This window comes from Rhinatrema bivittatum, chromosome 10 (genome assembly GCF_901001135.1).
Source record: "Rhinatrema bivittatum chromosome 10, aRhiBiv1.1, whole genome shotgun sequence".
Taxonomy (NCBI): Eukaryota; Metazoa; Chordata; class Amphibia; order Gymnophiona; family Rhinatrematidae; genus Rhinatrema; species Rhinatrema bivittatum.
This window is the reverse complement of record NC_042624.1, coordinates 66858020-66878446: the sequence shown is the minus strand read 5'-3', so window position 1 is coordinate 66878446 and position 20427 is coordinate 66858020. Positions and strand designations below refer to the sequence as shown.

General features: G+C 44.3%; 1 protein-coding gene across 5 annotated transcripts in view; it reads left to right on the top strand.

Moving 5' to 3' along the window:
• The window catches only part of RALGPS2 (Ral GEF with PH domain and SH3 binding motif 2), a 785699-nt gene that overhangs the window by 541603 nt on the left and 223669 nt on the right, over window positions 1-20427 (top strand). For all 5 annotated transcript variants that reach the window (XM_029618595.1, XM_029618592.1, XM_029618597.1 and 2 more), the window contains one exon: window positions 20143-20275. In XM_029618595.1, the coding sequence (XP_029474455.1) occupies window positions 20143-20275 (133 nt within the window). The remainder of the gene's footprint in view (window positions 1-20142; window positions 20276-20427) is intronic.

Genomic DNA, 20427 nt, shown 5'->3' with positions numbered 1-20427 from the left:
TGTAGCCCAATTTTATAAGTGGTTAAATTATATTCAGAGTCCTTCTATTCTGATGGTACTGGATGATGTGTGGAAATGGGACTGTAATAATCAATTAAAGTCTAAGGCTATGGCTGCATGCGTTAGCCTAAGGCTCGGTCATTAGCATTGACCTTCATGAGCTTCAATACCAAATTCTTAACAGAGTTGTTATTCCATGCAGTTGGGCAGGGGAAATGAAGCTTATTGCTTCTGATGATTGTCTTGAATATAAGAAAAAAAAAAAAAAGCGCCTTGTTTCATTGTTTGTGGGAGTGCCTTCAGATACAGTTCTTTTGGAAACATGTTATACTGTATTTGGGTATAACAAGTAAGCATGTGGCATTCTTTCCTGAATTTTGTATATTAAACTACTTAGGTAAACACATAATCATTGTGGATCCATAAGTTACTCTTGACTAAAGGCTATATTCTTGCTAAGAAATGTATAATTTGGCTTAATAAAGATACATCCTCTTCCTTTTCTGAATGGCATCCCTTAATGGTGGACATGCTTTTTATGGAACAGCTATCACCAGATCTTCAAAGTACTATGATATATTTTGTCAGATTTGGGCCCATTTCATCAATAAGCTTCCAGGAGACTTACAATTTTGAAACCATGTGGTAATATTTCTGCTTGAGTGTGAATGAAAATGAATGTTACTTTTTGGGAAAAGCAGAGTACTCTTATTGCTATGATTTATCTTTGGATTATATTTCTTGGTTTGTTGGAGTAGTGTGTTACAGAGTTACATTGATGAGACCTTCAGGGACATAGTAGCCAAGTCCCAAATCCAGTCTGGCAACCCCTGTGCTGCCTTGGATCAGAAAGAGCATCACCCTGGTGTAGCAGAAAGTGATCCTGTAGCAAGGACCTGCTCTCCAGGTAATGTTGGCCTCTCACACTAAGGACAAGTCTCCCAGGGCTACCTCCCAGGAGGGAAGGGTTAGGCCGGCTACCATAGTTGATGATTCGATTACTAGAAATGTAGATAGCTGGACGTGAGGACTGCCTATTTATTTATTTATTTATTTATTTAGCATTTTTATATACCGAAATTCATGTAGACAATTACACATCACTTCGGTTTACAATATAACATAAACTAGCATGTAAGAATGCTTTTACATATAACAGGTATAATGTAACTTGGAGCCAAGTAACAGGGTCAAAGAACAATAAAATTATAGGCTTTTAACGAGGGGCCTTCGAATTGGCTGACTAAATATCTGAATGGGATTTGGATAAATTAAAGGTAAAAGGTAAAAATGGAGTCTAATTAGATTAGACATCTGTCAGGTTACAGTGCTAGCCTGAATTCTAGACTATTGGTGTGAAAGTCATGACCTAGAAAGATCCTCTGTATGAAAGAAAAGCTTGGTTGAACAGCCACATTTTCAGTCTTTTTGAAGGTAGTATGGCATTGTTCTAGCCAGAGTTCTGGTGGAAGAGAGTTCCATTGCGTAGGACCCGATGTGGATAGAGCTCATTTTCTTAACGAAGATTTAATAGGAGGGGCAATGAGGGTATTTCTATATGCTGACCTCACCGGTCTGGAGGGTAGATGTAGCTGAAATGGGATATTGATCTCCAGTGGACTAATATTGTGGATGGTTTTGTGTATGATCGTTAGTACTTTGTACATTATTCTAAATTTAATTGGGAGCCAATGCAGATTCATTAGGATGGGAGTAATATGCTCTCTTTTGCTGGACTTTGTCAATATCCTGGCTGAGGCATTTTGCAACATCTGTAAGGGTTTAATGGTGTTCGCTGGAAGGCCTAGGAGCAGGGAGTTACAATAGTCTATTTTTGAAAAGATAATTGCTTGTAGTACTGCACGGTAGTCTTGAAAGTGAAGGAGTGGTCTCAGTTGTTTTAGAACTTGTAATTTAAAAAAGCCTTCCTTTGCAGTGTTATTTACGAATCTTTTAGGTTCAATTGGTTGTCCATTAAGACTCCGAGGTTTCTGACTTGAAGAGAGAAAGATGGTTGACTTGTGGAGAGCGTGTTGGCGACTGTGTGATTGCTGTCTTGTGAGACCAGGAGTAGCTCCGTTTTATTGGTGTTAAGGATTAAGTTAAGGCTTGTGAGGAGGTAGTTGATATCTTGAAGGCAGTTGTTCCAGAAGTCTATGGTTTTTTGTAGTGTTTTCTTTACTGGAATAAGTACTTGCGTATATGAAATGGGTTAGATTTAGTTTGGCGAGGAGATGGCAAAGTGGTAAGAGATAAATATTGAAGAGGGTAGGGGATAAAGATGATCCCTGAGGAACTCCCAGAGCGGAACAGATGGAGTGAGATTCTTTGTTGTTGATCTTGACTTTGTAAAATCTGTTTTGGAGGAATGACTTGAACCATCTGTGCACGGTGCCTTTGATGCCGATGTCAGTTAGCCGATCCAAGAGTATTGAGTGGTTCACCGTATCGAATGTGGCTGATAAATCGAGGAGAATGAGAAGACAGGATTGTTTTTTATCAAGATTCAGAAGTAAGGTGTCGGTAAGAGAGATTGAGTGTTTCAGTGCTTCGGGCTTTACGGAAGCCGAACTGCGAGTGGGCTAAGATATTGTTGTCGTCTAAATAGTCTGAGAGTTGCTTGTTGACTATTTTTTCTAAGATTTTAGAGATGAACGGGAGGTTAGCTATGGGCGGAAGTTGGCCGGGTCGTCTGGGGACAGGTTGGGTTTTTTTTAGAAGTGGTTTCAGAATTGCAAGTTTCAGGGGGTCTGGAACTATGCCTTGCGATAATGAACAATTGATGATCTCTGCAATTGGTTTGGCAACAGTTTTTGGAATGGAGATGAGTAAGTTGGATGGGATCGAATCCGTGGGGTGAGATGACTGTTTTAGCTTCTTTAGTAATGATTCAATCTCGATGGAGGAAGTCAATTCGAAGTTTTCCAGGCTTGTGGTCTGTTGGATGTCTACTGAGTAGGCGTGTGGGTGACTAGGGCCAGTGAAGGTTTTTGCCTGTGTGATCAGATCGGTGATTTTTTTCTTGAAGTAGGTGGCGAGTTCTGAGGCTTTGCTGGCTGCTTGATCGTCTGGAATGGTCGTGGGGGGAGTTTTGGTGAGGGATGAGACGAGTGAAAATAATGCTTTGGGGTTGAATATGAAGTTGTGTTATTTTCTGTAAGTAGAAATCTTTTTGTTCGAAGGATGGCTATCCTGTAGTGGTGCATGAGCGATTTGTAAGCCCTCTGGTTTGTTGCTGATGGATTTTTTCGCCATAGGTGTTCGCTGCTTCTAAGCTCTTGTTTGAGGGTTTTAAGTTGTGGTGTGTACCACGGTTTCCTGTTGTCGGCGCCTGGTTGAAGGGCTTTGGTGGTTAACGGACATATTGCGTCTGCTACTTGTGCGAAGGTGGCGGATCTCACGCGTCACCTACATAGGATTATAGACATTACTGAGGAGGAGCTGGCTGTTGTGGTACATGTGGGTACCAATGACATAGGAAAATGTGGGAAGGAGGTTCTGAAAGCCAAATTTAGGGTTTTACGTAGAAAGCTGAAATCCAGAACCCCCAAGGTGGCATTCTCTGACATGCTTCCTGTTCCACGTGCAGGACCCCAGAGGCAGGCAGAGCTCCAGAGTCTCAATGTGTGGATGAGACTATGATGCAGGGAAGAGGGATTCAGTTTTGCAAGGAACTGGCAAGCCTTTTGGGGAAAGGGGAGACTTTTTCGAAAGGACGGGCTCCACTTTAACCAGAGTGGAACCAAGCTGCTGGTGCTAACTTTTAAAAAGGAAATAGAGCAGCTTTTAAACTAGAACAAGGGGAAAATCCAACAGTCACTCAGCAGTGCATGGTTCGCAGGAATGTATTTTTGAAGGATACTAATGAAACAGGCGTTAGGGCATCCCAACAGAGAGGTTCCAATAAAAGCAAAAGTAGTCCATCAGCCTATAAGTAAAGAATTCCAAATTATGTCTGTCAACTGAAAAACAGGTTAATACAAACAAAAAATGCACTTTAAAATGTCTATGCCAATGCCAGAAGTCTGAGAAGTAAGATGGGAGAGTTAGTGTATGGCAGTGAATGATGAGATAGACATAATTGGCATCTCAGAGACCTGATAGAAGGAGGATAACCAATGGAACAGTGCTATATCAGGGTACAAACTATATCACAATGATAGGAAGGATCAATTTGGTGGGGGTGTGGGACTTTGTCCGGGAGGGTATAGAGTCCAACAGGATAAAGATCATACAAGAGACTAAATGCTCAGTAGAATCTATATGGGTAGAAATCCCATGTATGTTGGGTAAGAGTATAGTGATAGGAGTATACTACCCATCCACCTGGCCAAAAAGATCAGACAGATAATGAAATGCTAAGAGCAATCAGGGAAGCTAACCAGTTTGGCAGTGCAATAATATTGAGAGATTTCAGTTACCTCAATATTGACTGGGTAAATGTAACATCAGAACATTCTAGAGAGACAAAGTTCCTGGATGGACTAAACGACTACTTCATGGAGCAGTTGGTTCATAAACCAATGCGAGGGAGCTATTTTAGATGTAATTCTTAGTGGAATGCAGGATTTGGTGAGAGAGGTAATGGTGGTGGAGCCACTTGGCAATCGTGATCATAACATGATCAAATTTGAACTAATGACTGGAAGGGGGACAACGTGTAAATCTACAGCTCTAACACTAAACTTTCAAAGGGAAACTTTGATAAAATGAGAAAAATAGTTAGAAAAAACTGAAAGGTGCAGCTGCAAAGGTTAAAAGTGTACAACAGGCATGTACATTGTTTTAAAATACAATCTTAGAAGCTCAGTCCAGATGTATGCCACGCATTAAGAAAGGTGGAAGGAAGGTAAAACGATTACCAGCATGGTTAAAAGCTGAGGTGAAAGAGGCTATTTTAGCCAAAAAAAATCCTTCAAAAATTGGAAGAAAGAGCCATCTGAAGAAAACAGGAAAAAGCATAATCATTGTCAAGTTCAATATAAAGCATTGATAAGGCAGGCTAAAAGAGAATTTGAAATGAAATTGGCCATAGAGACACAAACTCATAATAAGTTTTAAAAATATATATGAAGCAAGAAACCTATGAGGGAGTCGGTTGGACCTTTAGATGACTGAGGGCTTAAAGAGGCTCTTAGGGAAAATAAGGCCATTGCACAAAGACTAAATGAATTCTTTGCTTCTATGTTTACTAATGAGGATTTTGGGGAAATACCGGTTCCGGAGATGGTTTCAAGGGTGAGGAGTCAGATGAACTGAACCAAATCACTGTGAACGTGGAAGATGTAGTAGGGCAGATTGACAAACTAAAGAGTAGCAAATCACCTGGACTGGATGGTATGTACCCCAGGGTTATGAAGGAACTAAAAAATGAAATTTCAGATCTATTAGTTAAAATTTGTAATGTATCATTAAAATCATCCATTGAACCTGAAGATTGGAGGGTGGGCAATATAACCCTGATATTTAAAAATGGCTCCAGGTGCGATCCAGGAAACTATAGACCAGTGAGCCCGACTTCAGTTCCAGGAAAATAGTGGAAACTATTCTAAAGATTAAAATCATAGCGCATATAGAAAAACATTGTTTAATGGAACACATCATGGATTTGCCTCATAAATCCTGCTTCATTTTTTTTGAAGTGGTTAATAAACGTGGATAAAGGTGAATCGATAGATATAGTGTATTTGGATTTTCAGAAGGCATTTGACAGAGTCCCTCTTGAGAGGCTTCTAAGGAAACTAAAAACTCATGGGTTTGGAGGCTATGTTCTTTCGTGAATTACAAACTGGTTAAAAGACAGGAAACGGAGAGTAGGATTAAATGGTCAATTTTCTCAGTGGAAAAGGATAAGCAGTGGAGTGTCTCAGAAATCTGTACTTGGACCGGTGCTTTTCAATATATTTATAAATCATCTAGAAAGGAATACGACGAGTGAGGTAGTCAAATTTGCAGATGCTACAAAATGATTCAGAGAAGTTAAATCGCAAGTGGATCGTGATAAATTGCAAGAGTATCTTGCGAGACTGAAAGATTGGGCATCCAAACAGCAGATGAATTTAATGTGGACAAGTGCAAGGTGATTCATATAGGGAAAAATAACCCATTTATATTTATTGCATTTATTTATTTATTTATTTATAACTTTTATATACCGAGGTTCAATTAACAGAATTAATTATCACTTCGGTTTACATTACAACCAGCAAACGACAACAATGACATAGTCTTGTCTTACATTGAACAAGGTGGAGAAACCTGGATAAACATAACTGTGTTTTGAATTACATTGAACAGAGTGGAGATAAAACTTGTAAAAACAACATATGGGAGAAGTTGAAGTGAAAGTGTGGTATTTATAAACCGCCTAACACTTAAAAGGCCTAGTCGGTGAACCCATGTTGTAGTTACACAATGTTAGGTTCCATATTAGGAGCTACCACCCAGGAAAAAAGATCTAGGCATAATAGTGGATACATTGAAATCGTTGGCTCTGTGTGCTGCGGCAGTCAAAAAAACAAACAATATTAGGAATTATTAGGAAGGGAATGGTGAATAAAACTGAAAATACCATAATGCCTCTGTATCACTCAATAGTGAGACCGCACCTTGAGTTCTGTGTACATTTCTGGTTGCCACATCTCAAAAAAGATTTAGTTGCAGTGGAGAAAGTACAGAGAAGGGTGACAAAAATGATAAAGGGGATGGAACAGCTCCCCTATGAGGAAAGGCTAAAGAGGTTAGGGCTGTTCAGCTTGGAGAAGAGACGACTGAGAGGGGGATATAATAGTGGTCTTTAAAATCATGAGCAGTCTAGAACGGGTACTTGTAAATCCGTTATTTACTCTTTCGAATAATAGGCTAGAGGGCACTTCATGAAGTTAGCAAGTAGCACATTTAAAACTAATCAGAGAAAATTCTTTTTCACTCAAAGTACAATTAAGCTCTGGAATTTGCTGCCGGAGGATGTGGTTAGTGCAGGTAGTGTAGCTGGGTTTAAAAAAGGTTTGGATAAGTACTTGGAAGAGAAGTCCATTATTTATTTTTATTTATTTTATTCTTTTCTATACCGACATTCATGACACGTCATATCACATCAGTTCACATCAAACATGGGAGTTTAACTTAACAATAATCATAGCTAGAGAGCTACTGATAGAGTTAAGGGAAGTGGTAAGTAGTAAGTTACAAACAACGAGGGTTACAGGAACTTGGAGGTTGGAAGAGAGTAAGGAGAGAGGAACAGTTGAGTTACAGTAAATATATGTAACAATAACAGTAAATATATGGAATAACAATGGTAAGAAGAACAGTTAAATGATATGTTATGACAATAATATATATAAAATAAATATGTAGAACAATATAGAATAAAGAATACAGATTACCGCTAATATGGTTATTGATAGGCTTGTTTGAACAGCCATGTCTATAGTTTGTTTTTTTTTAAAGGTCAGTGGGCAGTGTTCCTGGCGTAGGTCTGGAGGCATGGTGTTCCATAGGGATGGCCCAGCTGCAGAGAAGGCATGTTCCCTAGTGGAGGTGTGAAGAATGGATTTGGGGGGGGGGACGGGACACATGTAGGGTTCCTTTATAAGCAGTTCTAACTGGTCTTTTTGAAATGTGGAGTCGTCGTGGGATTTTTAGCTCGAGTGAGTGCTGATTGTGGATGGTTTTGTGAATGATAGTGAAAGACTTATGAAGGATTCTAAAGCTGATAGGGAGCCAATGGAGATTCCTGAGAATGGGTGTGATGTGGTGGTCTCGGCTAGAATTGGTTAGGATTCTGGCGGCGGTATTCTGGAGCATCTGCAAGGGTTTTATGGTAGTTGCGGGGAGTTCTAGGAGGGAGTTGCAGTCGTCTATTTTAGAGAAAAGGGTAGCTTGGAGGGCAGTCCGAAAGTCATAGAAGTGGAGGAGTGATCTAAGTTTTTTCAGAATTTGTAATTTGTAGAAGCAGTCTTTTGTTGTGGTGGTAAATTTTTTTTAAGTTTAGTCGGTTATCCAGTACTACGCCGAGGTCTCTTGCTTGAGCAGCTGTGGCAGATGAGGGGTCAGGGAGGGAAAGGTTATTGTGGTCTGAGGAAATAAGGAGTAGTTCAGTCTTGGCCGTGATGAGAACGAGATTGAGACTGGAGAGGAGGAGGTTGATGGAGTGAAGGCAGCTGACCCAGAACTTGAGGGTTTTGGGGAGGGAATCTGTTATGGGAATCAGAATCTGCACATCATCGGTGTATATAAAATGAGTTAGGTTTAGTTTTGCGAGGAGCTGGCAGAGGGGTAAGAGATAGATGTTAAAGGGGTAGGGGAGAGGGAAGAGCCTTGGAGTACTCCAAGGGTAGAGCTGATGGGAGGGGATTCTTTATTGCTTATTCTGACCTTGTAATATCTGTTGCTGAGGAAGGACTGCTATTAATCAAGTTGACTTAGGGAATAGCCACTGCTATTACTGGCATCAGTAGTATGGGATCTACTTAGTGTTTGGGTACTTGCCAGGTACTTATAACCTGGATTGGCCACTGTTGGAATCAGGATGCTGAGCTTGATGGATCCTTGGTATGACCCAGTATGGCAATTTCTTATGTTCTTTATTGATGGTTCTTTTTGTCCAGTTTTTGTTAAAGACCATCATTAGCTAAGGAATTCCACTTATTATGACTAGATGAACCTGCTTGTCTTCAGAAAAAGCAAAGTTGTCTACTTGTAACAGTTTTTTTCTGAGGACAAGCAGAATGGTCCTTTCACATGGGTGACATTATCAAATGGAGCCCAATGTGGAAACCTTTGACTAGGCACACTGAACATGCTCAGCATGCCCTATGCCATGCATCCATGCAGGGTCCCTCTTCAGTCTCTTTTTTTTTCTGCAGAGCTGGCGGCCTCGAGGTTGTATTGAACTCTAAAACGTTTGGCTTTTTGCCTCATGGAAATCTTCGTTTTTGCAGTTTTTCGCTTCTTCCTTCAAAAGTCCATTGCCAGGTCCCTCTCGGTGCCTCTCTATTGTGCCTCCAGTCAGGGTTTTCAGCGTTCGAGTAAGCCTCAGTGCCCATCATCCATCAACGCCCGCTGCCATTGTTCCTTATTTATCCCGTTTGTTTCACCCCTCATGACCAAATTTGGCTTCCGCTGATGCACCCAGTACCCAAGGACCATGTCAATCACCAATCCCGTTGTCGACCTCCTCAGGCCGAGGACGTCAGGTTCATCGTCCTTGACTTCGGCACCAGGGAATGACCGGCCGAGCATTGTGGGAAGACCAAGAAGCATTGGCCCTTGCCCCCATTGAAGCACAGTGCAGGTCACGGGGATGCACCAGTTTTTGCTGCGATGCCCCAAGGCGACCCTGTGGCAAGGAATACCAAGCATCCATCGATGCCAGAGGTCCGTGACAGTCTCCACCGGTTCTGGTGCCAGTTGCTGATCACCCTTGCAGGTCTGAGGAAGATGTGGCTACCCCTCCTTCCTGTGTTTGCCTCGTCAACGTTTGAGGACTAACTGGAGTGTCTAATCCAGCTAGCAGTGGAGCGTGCGCTGCAGGTCTTTGGTCTCGTGGCACCGGAGCCAGTGCCACCCATGCTCATACAGCTTCTGGAGAAGCTGTCTGCTTATCAGTGCTTTACCAAACCAACTGGCATCAGTTCCCAGGACGGCACTGGTGCCCGACGGGGCACCAAGGCCTCCCCCTACTGATATGCTGTTCATCACTAGTTCCTCAGAGGAGGAAGCTCTGCTCAGGCCGGCAGTTCTCCATCCAGTTCCATCAGTGCCTGCACTTCTGGACATTGACCGAGCACCTTGGGCCCCTTCCACGGGGGTATACAGTGAGGATGAGGGTCACTATGACCCCTGTGGGGATGATCAGATGGAATCCTCCAAGGATTTGGATGGTCTCCCATCAGACCCTTCTCTTCCAGAGGAGCGAAGGAAGTCCCCACCTAAGGACTTAACCTTTGCAGAGTTTGTCAGTGTCATGGCGGAGGCCACCCCTTTCTAGCTGTTAACTGAAGAAGATGCCAGGCTTCTGGCCGAGTCAGGTCTGGTTTCCAGTCTTGTGGGAGTTCTCTATCCAGAAAACAATCAGCTTGGGGACTTCCCCGGATCTCATCACTCAAGATCAAAGCAGGTTGTGGCATCCCAACCACCAGGCCCTGTTGCTTACAGCCTGGATGTTGAGAGGTTAATCCTGCAGCCCCTTGATCTTTCTGAGAATGTCTCTGGTCCTGGTGGCTTCCAGAAAGCCTTTCACAAGAAAGTCCTACAGATTGAAATGGAGGAGGTTTATCCATGTAGTATGAGCAGAAGGCCTTAGATCCGTTCTCCTGCTACACACAAAAACTGCTTGATTACCTTCTACACCTATTGGAGGCTAGCTTAAAAACCAACTCCGTCAGAGTTCATCTTAGTGTGATTGGGGCATACCACCTAGGTGTAGGTGGTACACCCATCTCTGTACAGCCTATAGTTGTATGTTTCATGAAGGGTCTACTTCCCCTAAGACCTCCTGCTGTGTTTTGGAATCTCAACGTGGTGATGGCTCAGCTGATGAAAGCTCCTTTCGAGCCACTGCACAGCTGTGACCTGAAGTACCTGATTTGGAAGGTTAATTTCTCACAGGACAAGCAGGATGGTTGTCCTCACAAATGGGTGACATCGAGGATGGAGCCCAACCACGGAAAACTTCTGTCAAAGTTTCTAGAACTTTGACTGGCCCCTACTGGGCATGCCCAGCACGGCACTAACCCTGCAGCCAGCAGGGGTCTCCCTTCAGTCTTCTTTTTTCCGCGTAGCAGTAGCCACGTGGTTAAGGAGCTCTTACCACATTCCTGACAGGAATTCTTTAAAAACGAATTCTTGAAGAAAAATTTGCCCCTCAGGGGTCTCCCTTCTTCAAATTTTCCTCCGCGGGACTTCGGTAAGTTTTTGCCATAGTTTTGGTCGGCTACCGTCGAGTTCGGCCCTCGAGGCCTGTTGGCAGTCGACCATCCCGCGGCTAAATTTTTGGCATATGGCCACGGCGTCGGGGTTCCGTCGGTGCCCGGACTGTACACGTACTATGTCCATCACAGACCCACATAGAGTCTGTGTTTTGTGTTTAGGGAGCGAGCATGATGTCCTGACTTGCACCAAATGTGCCTTAATGACACCAAAAGGTCGCAAAGCTAGAATGGAGAAGATGGGACTCCTTTTCCATGCTCACACTCCAACGCCATCGATTGCATTGACGTCATCAGAACCGGCACCGTCGAAATCTCATCATCATCGACAGCCTCCCGGTGACCGTCCGCCATTGACAACTTCACGGCCATTGACTCCTGTCCCTTCCCCCGAAGATCGAGGGGATCGGAAAGAGAAACATCACCATCGACGTCATAAGTCTCGGACCGTCAAGGAATCGAAGTCATCGACCTCAGTACTGTCCGAGCCTCCTCCGAAGAAGTCTCGACCAGAAGGGGCACCGTCCACTTCTGTCTCGCAGACACTGAGGCAACCCTCAACCCTTCGGGGTTTGGGAGCCGCGATTCCACCGGCGACGGTGGTCCCTCCGGCTCAGCCTCAGCCTCCCTCTCCCGTTGAGCCGGGTCTTGTTACCCCAGGTCTCTGGGTAGAACTGGACCGGCTGGTCCAGGAGGCCATCGACAAAGCGATGCTACGGTTCCAGACTCCTCCGGCACCGAGAGTGGAACCGGTCACCGACCCAATTCCAGCGGCACTGGCACCGCTGCTTGCCCGGATGGAAGCGCTCATGACTGCCCTTCCACCGGCATGACCCGGGTCACCGACAGCTTTCTCATCAGGTGGAGAAACACCGTACCGAATTCCCCCTTCGGGGGTAGTTCCATCGTGCCAAGTCATCCCTCGCCACCGATACATTCCTCGGGGGCGATACGCACATCAGCTCCACTGATGACGGCACCGATTCCTTCAATGCCGACATCGATTCCTTCAATGCCGGCACAGGCACCGATGCCGACATCGATTCCATCGAGGACATTCTCGATGCCCCCGGTAATTCCTTCGAGTTTCTCGGAGCCTCAACCGGTGCCTTCAGGTATTCAGCCCCCTCATGGTCCTACAGGTCAGCAACCTGATCCCTATGACACCTGTGGTGATGATACCTCTACAGACACCGATGATTTGCCTTCACCACCCTCTCCTCCGGAAAGTAGAAAACGTTCTCCCCTGAGGACCTCTCTTTCATAAATTTTGTGAAGGAAATGTCGGAGTTGGTCCCTTTTCAACTTCAATCAGAGCAAGATGACAGGCACCAGATGATGGAGTTGCTCCAATTCTTGGATGCCCCTAAAGTCATCACCTCTATTCCAATTCATCAGGTTTTTCTGGACCTTCTAAAAAAGAATTGGGAATCTCCTGGATCTGTTGCTCCAGTAAACAAAAAAGCTGACTCTACCTATCTTGTACAGTCAGCACCTGGCTTTCAGAAACCTCAGCTAGACCACCACTCTGTTGTGGTAGAATCAGCTCAAAAGAAAGCTAAAAGAATAAAGCCACATTCTTCCATACCACCTACTAAGGAAAATAAATTCCTAGATAGTATAGGTAGGAAAGTATACCAAGGAGCCATGCTGATTTCCAGAATAGCCTCTTATCAGCTATATATGACCCAATACAATAGGGTCATCCTTAAACAGATACAGGAGTACTCAGATGCCTTACCAGAACAGTTTCAACCACAACTTCAATCCCTACTAAATAAAGGGTTTGAAGCTGGGAAGCACGAGATAAGAACAGCATATGACGTTTTTGATGCTTCCACTAGACTTTCTGCTACGGCCATCTCTGCCAGACGCTGGGCTTGGCTTAAGTCGTCTGACCTTCGCCCGGAAGTTCAGGACAGGCTCTCTGACTTGCCCTGTATAGGGGACAATTTGTTTGGAGAGCAAATTCAGCAAATTGTTGCTGAATTGAAGGATCATCATGAGACACTTAAACAGCTCTCATCCATTCCTTCTGACTTACCTTCTAAACAGCCATTTAAGAAGGATCCAAAAAAAGTCATTCTTCCGTCCACGGAAGTATTATCCCCCACTAGCCAAGTCTAGGTCTGCGAGGCCTTATCATAAATCACAGCCTCGCCAGTCTCGTAAACAAAAGCCCGCAGCAGCTCCACAACCTGGTCCTGCATCGGGTTTTTGACTTTCAATTAGAGAGCAGATGCCACATCCCTCTTCCTACCATACCAGTAGGAGGTCAGTTAAGCCACTTTCTAGAAAAATGGCATCACATCACCACAGATCAATGGGTGAGAGCGATAATTGCACAGGGTTACCACCTCAACTTCCTGACTCTCCCTTCGGACTCCCCACCCCTACAGGCGTGGAGACTCACCGATCACTCCATTCTTCTAGAGCAGGAAGTTTCCCTTCTCCTCCAGTCAAATGCTATAGAACCCGTTCCTCCCTCACAACAAGGACTAGGGTTCTATTCCAGGTACTTTCTGATCCCAAAAAAGTCAGGAGGTCTTCGACCAATCCTGGACCTACGGGCTCTCAACAAATACCTTTACAGAGAGAATTTCAAGATGGTAACCCTGGGATCGCTTCTCCCTCTGCTGCAAAGAGGGGACTGGCTATGCCCTCTAGACTTAAGACGCCTATACTCACATTGCGATAACTCAATCTCATCGCAAATACCTCCGGTTTTTAGTAGGCCGAAATCACTACCAATATCGAGTGCTCCCTTTCAGCCTGGCATCCGCACCACGAGTTTTTACCAAATGCCTCGTGGTGGTCGCAGCTTTTCTCAGGAAGGAAGGTGTCCACGTCTACCCTTACCTGGACGATTGGTTAATCAGGGCCCCAACCCAGCAATTCGCTCGGTCCTCCCTGACCCTGACAATTCGAACTCTGCTTTCTCTAGGGTTTCTTGTCAATTACGAGAAATCCTGCTTAATCCCATCTCAGACCTTATCCTTCATTGGGGCAGACTTGGACACCTTACAGGCAAAAGCCTTCCTTCCTTATCAAAGAGTCCAAATTCTTGTCTCTAGCTTGCCAGTTGCAGTCTCAACACACAGCAACAGCTCGCCAGTTCCTCATTCTGCTGGGACACATGGCCTCCTCAGTTCATGTGACTCCCATGGCCCGCCTGGCCATGAGAGTCATGCAATGGACTCTGAGATCACAATGGATCCAAGCTGTTCAGCCTCTGTCTTCCATTGTTCGCATCACCGATGCACTCCGTCTGTCTCTTGCCTGGTGGACAAGTCAATTCAACCTCCTACGGGGCCTGCCTACCTACCAGATCCTCAAATAATTCTCACAACCGATGCTTCCAACATCGGTTGGGGAGCCCATGTAAACAACTTACAAACCCAAGGATTCTGGTCTCCAGAGGAAGCCAAACATCAGATAAACTTCCTGGAACTTCGAGCAATACGATATGCTCTCAGGACTTTTCAAGATTGCCTATCGACCCAAGTCATCTTGATTCAGACGGACAGCCAGGTGGCCATGTGGTACATAAACAAGCAGGGAGGCATAGGTTCCTTTCTTTTGTGTCAGGAAGCTGTGCAGATTTGGGCAGAAGCCCTCTCCCGCTCCATGTACCTCAGGGCCACCTACTTGCCGGGAGCAGACAATGTATTGGCAGACCAGCTGAGCCGTGTCTTCCAACCACACGAGTGGTCACTCAATCCCTTGGTAGCGACCTCTCTTTTCCAGAAATGGGGCTATCCCCATATAGACCTCTTTGCGTCCCCTCAGAACCACAAAGTGGACAATTACTGCTCTCTCATTCGGAGCCAGCACTCTCGGTCCAGGGATGCATTCTCCCTCACGTGGACAACCGGTCTGCTTTATGCATTCCCTCCACTTCCTCTTCTGTCGAAGACTCTCGTGAAGCTACGTCAGGACAAGGGAACTATGATCCTGATAGCACCGCACTGGCCACGCCAAGTGTGGTTCCCCACACTTCAGGATCTCTCCATCCGCAGGCACATTCCTCTGGGAATGGACCCACATCTGATCACTCAAAACGATGGATGCCTCCTCCATCCCAATCTCCAAGCCTTGTCCCTGACGGCATGGATGTTGAAAGGTTAGTCCTTCAGCCATTTAACCTTTCGGATTCAGTTTCTCGTGTCCTCATCGCTTCGCGAAAGCCTTCCACAAGGAAATCTTATTCCTACAAATGGAAAAGGTATACATCATGGTGCACTTCTCAGTCCCTTGATCCCTTTTCCTGTCCAATTTCTAAATTCTTGGACTATCTCTTGCATCTATCAGAATCAGGTCTAAAGACCTCTTCCATTAGAATGCATGTCAGTGCGGTAGCCGCCTTTCATAAAGGTATCGGGGGTGTCCCTATTTCAGTACAACCCCTTGTAACACGCTTTCTTAAAGGATTGCTCCATTTGAAGCCATCTTTACGTCCTCTGGCCCCATCTTGGGACCTTAATCTGGTTCTTGGTCGCCTTATGAAACCTCCTTTCGAACCTCTTCACTCCTGTGACCTAAAATATCTCACATGGAAAGTGTTATTCCTTTTGGCTATCACTTCAGCTTGCAGGGTTAGTGAATTACAGGCCCTAGTTACCTATCCGCCTTACACTAAACTCCTGCAGGACCGGGCGGTACTCCGCACTCACCCTAAATTCTTACCTAAGGTAGTTTCGGAATTTCATATTAATTAATCAATCCATCATACTACCTATCTTCTTTCCCAGGCCCCACTCCAACTCCGGGGAACAGACTCTGCATACCCTCAACTGTAAACGTGCTCTAGCTTTCTATCTAGACCGTACAGTTGCCCACAGGAAGAGCACTCAATTATTCGTCTCTTTCCATCCTAACAAGTTAGGGCAACCTGTGGGTAAGCAGGCTCTTTCCTCCTGGTTGGCGGACTGCATCTCCTTCTGCTATCAGCAAGCTGGCATTCCTTTCCAAGACCGTGTCAAAGCACACTCTGTGAGGGCCATGGCGACTTCAGTAGCACACCTTCGATCGATGCCGCTTCCTGACATCTGCAAGGCTGCCACCTGGAGTTCCCTCCATACATTTGCAGCCCATTATTGTTTGGACAAAGCTGGAAGACAGGATTCCATCTTCGGCCAGTCTGTCTTGCGTAACCTTTTTCCAGCATGATGTAACAACACCCTTCCACCTTCCCGGTAGGGTGCGGATGCCCTCTACCAAATTTCACCCCAGTTGTTGTGCCTGTTGCACGCCGTTGGGTACATTTGGTGCATGTTCGGACATCCTCAGCTCGGTACTCACCCATTTGTGAGGACAACCATCCTGCTTGTCCTGTGAGAAAGCAAATGTTGCTTACCTGATGTAACAGGTGTTCTCACAGGACAGCAGGATGTTAGTCCTCACGAAACCCGCCCGTCACCCCGCGGTGTTGGGTTCGTTTTATTTTATTTTTTGGCACTGCCTGTAGCTTTGAAACAAGACTGAAGGGAGACCCCTGCTGGCTGCAGGGTTAGTGCCATGCTGGGCATGCCCAGTAGGGGCCAGTCAAAGTTCTAGAAACTTTGACAGAAGTTTTCCGTGGTTGGGCTCCATCCTCGATGTCACCCATTTGTGAGGACTAACATCCTGCTGTCCTGTGAGAACACCTGTTACATCAGGTAAGCAACATTTGCTTTTTGGTGGCGGTCACTTCAATGCACAGGGTTAGCGAGCTCCAGGCCTTAGTGACTTCGCTACTTTATATTAAGTTCTATCTTGATAGGGTGACGTGTATGCACCCTATGTTCCTGCCTAAGGTAGTGACTGATTTCCATCATAACCACTCAATCGTCTTGCCAGTTTTCTTTCCCAGGCCCCATTCACACCAAATTAAATGAGCACTGCGCAGTTTGGACTGCAAGCAAGCCTTAGCCTTCTACCTGGAGTGGACAGAAGACCATAGACAGTCCACCTAACTTTTTATTTCTATTGATAGGAAGAAGTTGGGTGTTGCTGTTGCCAAACAGACAATATTCAATTGGCTAACAGATTGCATCTCCTTCTGTTATGCCCAGGCGCGACTGCATCTTGGGGATCATGTCATGGCTCATTCTGTAAGAGCCATGGTACCATTGGTGGCCCACTTGCGAGCAGTTCCTGTGAAGGAAATCTACAAGGCTGCAATGTGGAGTTCTCTCCACACATTCACATCCCATTACTTTCTGGATAGGTATGCCTGACCCGACAGTAGGTTCGGCCAGTCTCTCCTCCAGAACCTATTTGAGGTATAGAACCCAACTCTCCCTACCTAGGGCCTGTTGTTTGGGTTCAGGTTGTCTCCCCCACATAACCTGAACCCAAACAATGGGGCCCTAGGTAGGGAGAGTTGGGTTCTATACTTCAAACAGGTTCTGTTGGTGGTGGTGTGCCGATGGCACCTGGTTAGGTGTCTGTCCCCTTTTGTGTTGGAGAGCAGCCTGGAGCTAGGGTTCACCCATGCGTGAGGACTACCATCCTGCTTGTCCTCGGAGAGAGAGTTGCTTACCTGTAACAGGTGTTCTCCAAAGACAGTAGGATGTTAGTCCTCACGAAATCCGCCTGCCAGCCCTTGGAGTTGGGTTTCTCCTATTTTTTTATTATTTTATTTATTGTAATTCTATGTTACGAGACTGAAGAGGGATCCTGAGTTGAACGTGTGGTATAGGGCATGCTAGGCATGGTCAGTGCTCAATTTTCTGCATCAGGCTCCCATGTGTGAGGACTAACATCCTGCTGTCCTAGGAGAACACCTGTTACAGGTAAGCAACTCTGCTTTCTCTAACAATAGTTCAGTGGGCACACAAGTGAGATTCTTTAGCTAAAAGCTGAGGTCTCTCCCACTAGTCAAGCAATGTAATCAAATTGGATCTGCAGGGCTGCAGTTGCACAAGATCTTCCACCTATGAGCATTAAAGGCTTTTAGACCTTTCCAGAAAACTCTAGAAGTATCATCCATTCAGTGCTGAATTAAGTTGCATGACCTACTTGCGTAACTGAACTGCTGTTTTCAGAGAACGTGTATTATAAGATGAGCTTTACTTTGTTTCTGACATTTCTCTTACAACTGATAAGCAGTGACTATCATGTTTCTGCTTCTTGATGTCCTAAACCCATGCTGAGATTCCAGGAGGAATTCTTCAAGAAGTGAAAGGAGAAAGTTTAGGAAAGCTTTGTTGTGATCTTTCTTGTAGTGGACAGCCAAACGATTGCTCTGTAATTTCCAGTGTTAGACTGGTCTCCTTTCTTGATCATTATCATGGTCATAACATCCCTGATATCTAGGATGTTCTCATCATTCCAGATCTAAGATGAGCATATGGAGCTATGATGTTACCATCTTTTCTCCTTGCTTGAAGATACCTGGTACCTTGGCTTGTTGGTGATTCTGTTTCTTTGGTTTGGAGTTGGTATCATCTTCTCAGGTGGTTGATAAATTCTTGGATTTCTGGTTACTCATATGAAGACATGATCGTGGTGGACTTAAGGGCATCCCAAGCACTAGGGATATTCTCCCACTGTTTTGACTTTATCAGATTTTTTGAGGCACTGATAGAAGATGCCTCACATGATCAGATTTATTCTTTCAATGATAGTGTATTATTTGCTCGGCTTTTGCTACAGCGATTATTTGGGAGCCAGTTTGGACATGACTGAGTGGATGAGTCTGTGATCAGCCTTCAACTCCTGCCATAGCTTGGGTGATACACATATTTTTGTAGTCCTGGGTATGAACAATCAAGTCGATAATGTGTTGCCTTGATGTCTTCTGCTTGTTTTCTGGTGGAACATGGTATTTGTGATGAGTCTACGTTCTGTCTATTTGTCTATTTGGTCCCTTCTGACTCTGGTGCTATCCGTAAATATGAATAGCTAAAGAGTATTACGAGAGGAGATTTTATAGCATGGTGTGTAGTTAAAATCAAATGTGCACACCTTTTATTCTCAAAACTATATAGAAAGATATATTTATATAGTTTTGAGAATAACTCTATGCACAATTAAACTATGGAATTTGTTGCCAGAGGGTGTGGTGAAAGCAACTGGGTTCAAAAAGGTTTGGACAAGTTTCTAGAAGAAATGCCCATACACTATTATTAACCATGTATACTTGGGAAAACTACTGCTTATCCCTGGTTATGAGGAAGAAGGATTGGATCTATTCTTAGGATCCTCCAGGTACTTGTGACCTGGATTGGCCACTGTCGGAGACAGGATGTTAGGCTTGATGGAACTTTGATCTGACTAGTATGACTTTTCTTACATTATAATAATAAAGAATTAAAGTGTAGTAATTAAAGCCAATAGAGCCAAGGTACAAGCAGGGTGGTAGTCTGAACAATCCAGCTATTATTGCTTTACGTGCAGGAAATTGAGTTGGCTTAAGTTTTGGACTTTCAGCAATGTGTTAAAACATTTTTGTGAGTTATTAAACAGTAGTATTTATCATTAGAATCATTTGTCTGGTGCTATGATTTGGAGGCTCCAAATAGTTTAAAACAGGCCACAAGAATTGTCATGGGTAGGTCCAGATGGGAGTCAGCTGCTCCCTTTCTTCTGGAATTACATTAGCTACCTGTGAAGCTACGTTGTAAATTTAAACTTCTTGTACTTGCTTTTAAGATTTTGCATGGAACTTGCTCCCTCACATTGAGCGCAGGCTAAATGGAAAACACCTGTTAGATATGTACACTTGCAATATAACTGCCAACTTAGCGTCCATCAGTCAAAGCCTTTCGGCATGCTAAATTACAAATCGGATAATTTTCTATGACAATCCCTAAGATATGGAACAATCTTCCTCTTATTGATTAGGGAAGAGAGAGATCTTATGCGGTTCCATTGCCAAGTGAAGACTTAGATAAAGGTGTTTGAAGTTTGACTCTTCTGTATTGCAGTCAGCAGCCTTAGATGAGTTAACTCTCTTTGGAATGGTATCCTTGGTTTATGGCAATTTTGGAAATTATTTTATAAGTAGATGTCAAGCTCTTTTCATTGTTTGGGAAAAGTGTTTGGTTTTAAATGATTTTATTGTAATTGTAAGTTTTATGATGATTGTTTTGTACATCACTTTGGAAGATTTTATTGTAAAAACTGGAAAGAGATTTATAAATGTTATAAATATATAGAGGAGGGTGCTACTGTTTAGGTGTTTATACTAAGTTGTTAACTTCCTATTATATTCCTTTCATAGGTCCTGATGTAGGTGCATCACCGCAGAGTGGACGCAAAAATGTTGCAGTTGAAAGTGTGTTGCCACAGACGCCTCCATCACCAAGGAACCCGATTCCTCACGGTCACAGAAAGTGTCACAGCCTGGGATACAAGTCAGCATTCTTTTTAACTGTTCATATGTGCACACATTCTTTTTTACAGTTCAGACTCTGCTTTTCTAGAAACCTTTCTAAATCTGGATTAAGATCTACAATTTGCACTGTCATACTGTGTACAGATGTTCATGCCACTTGCAAAGCTTTTG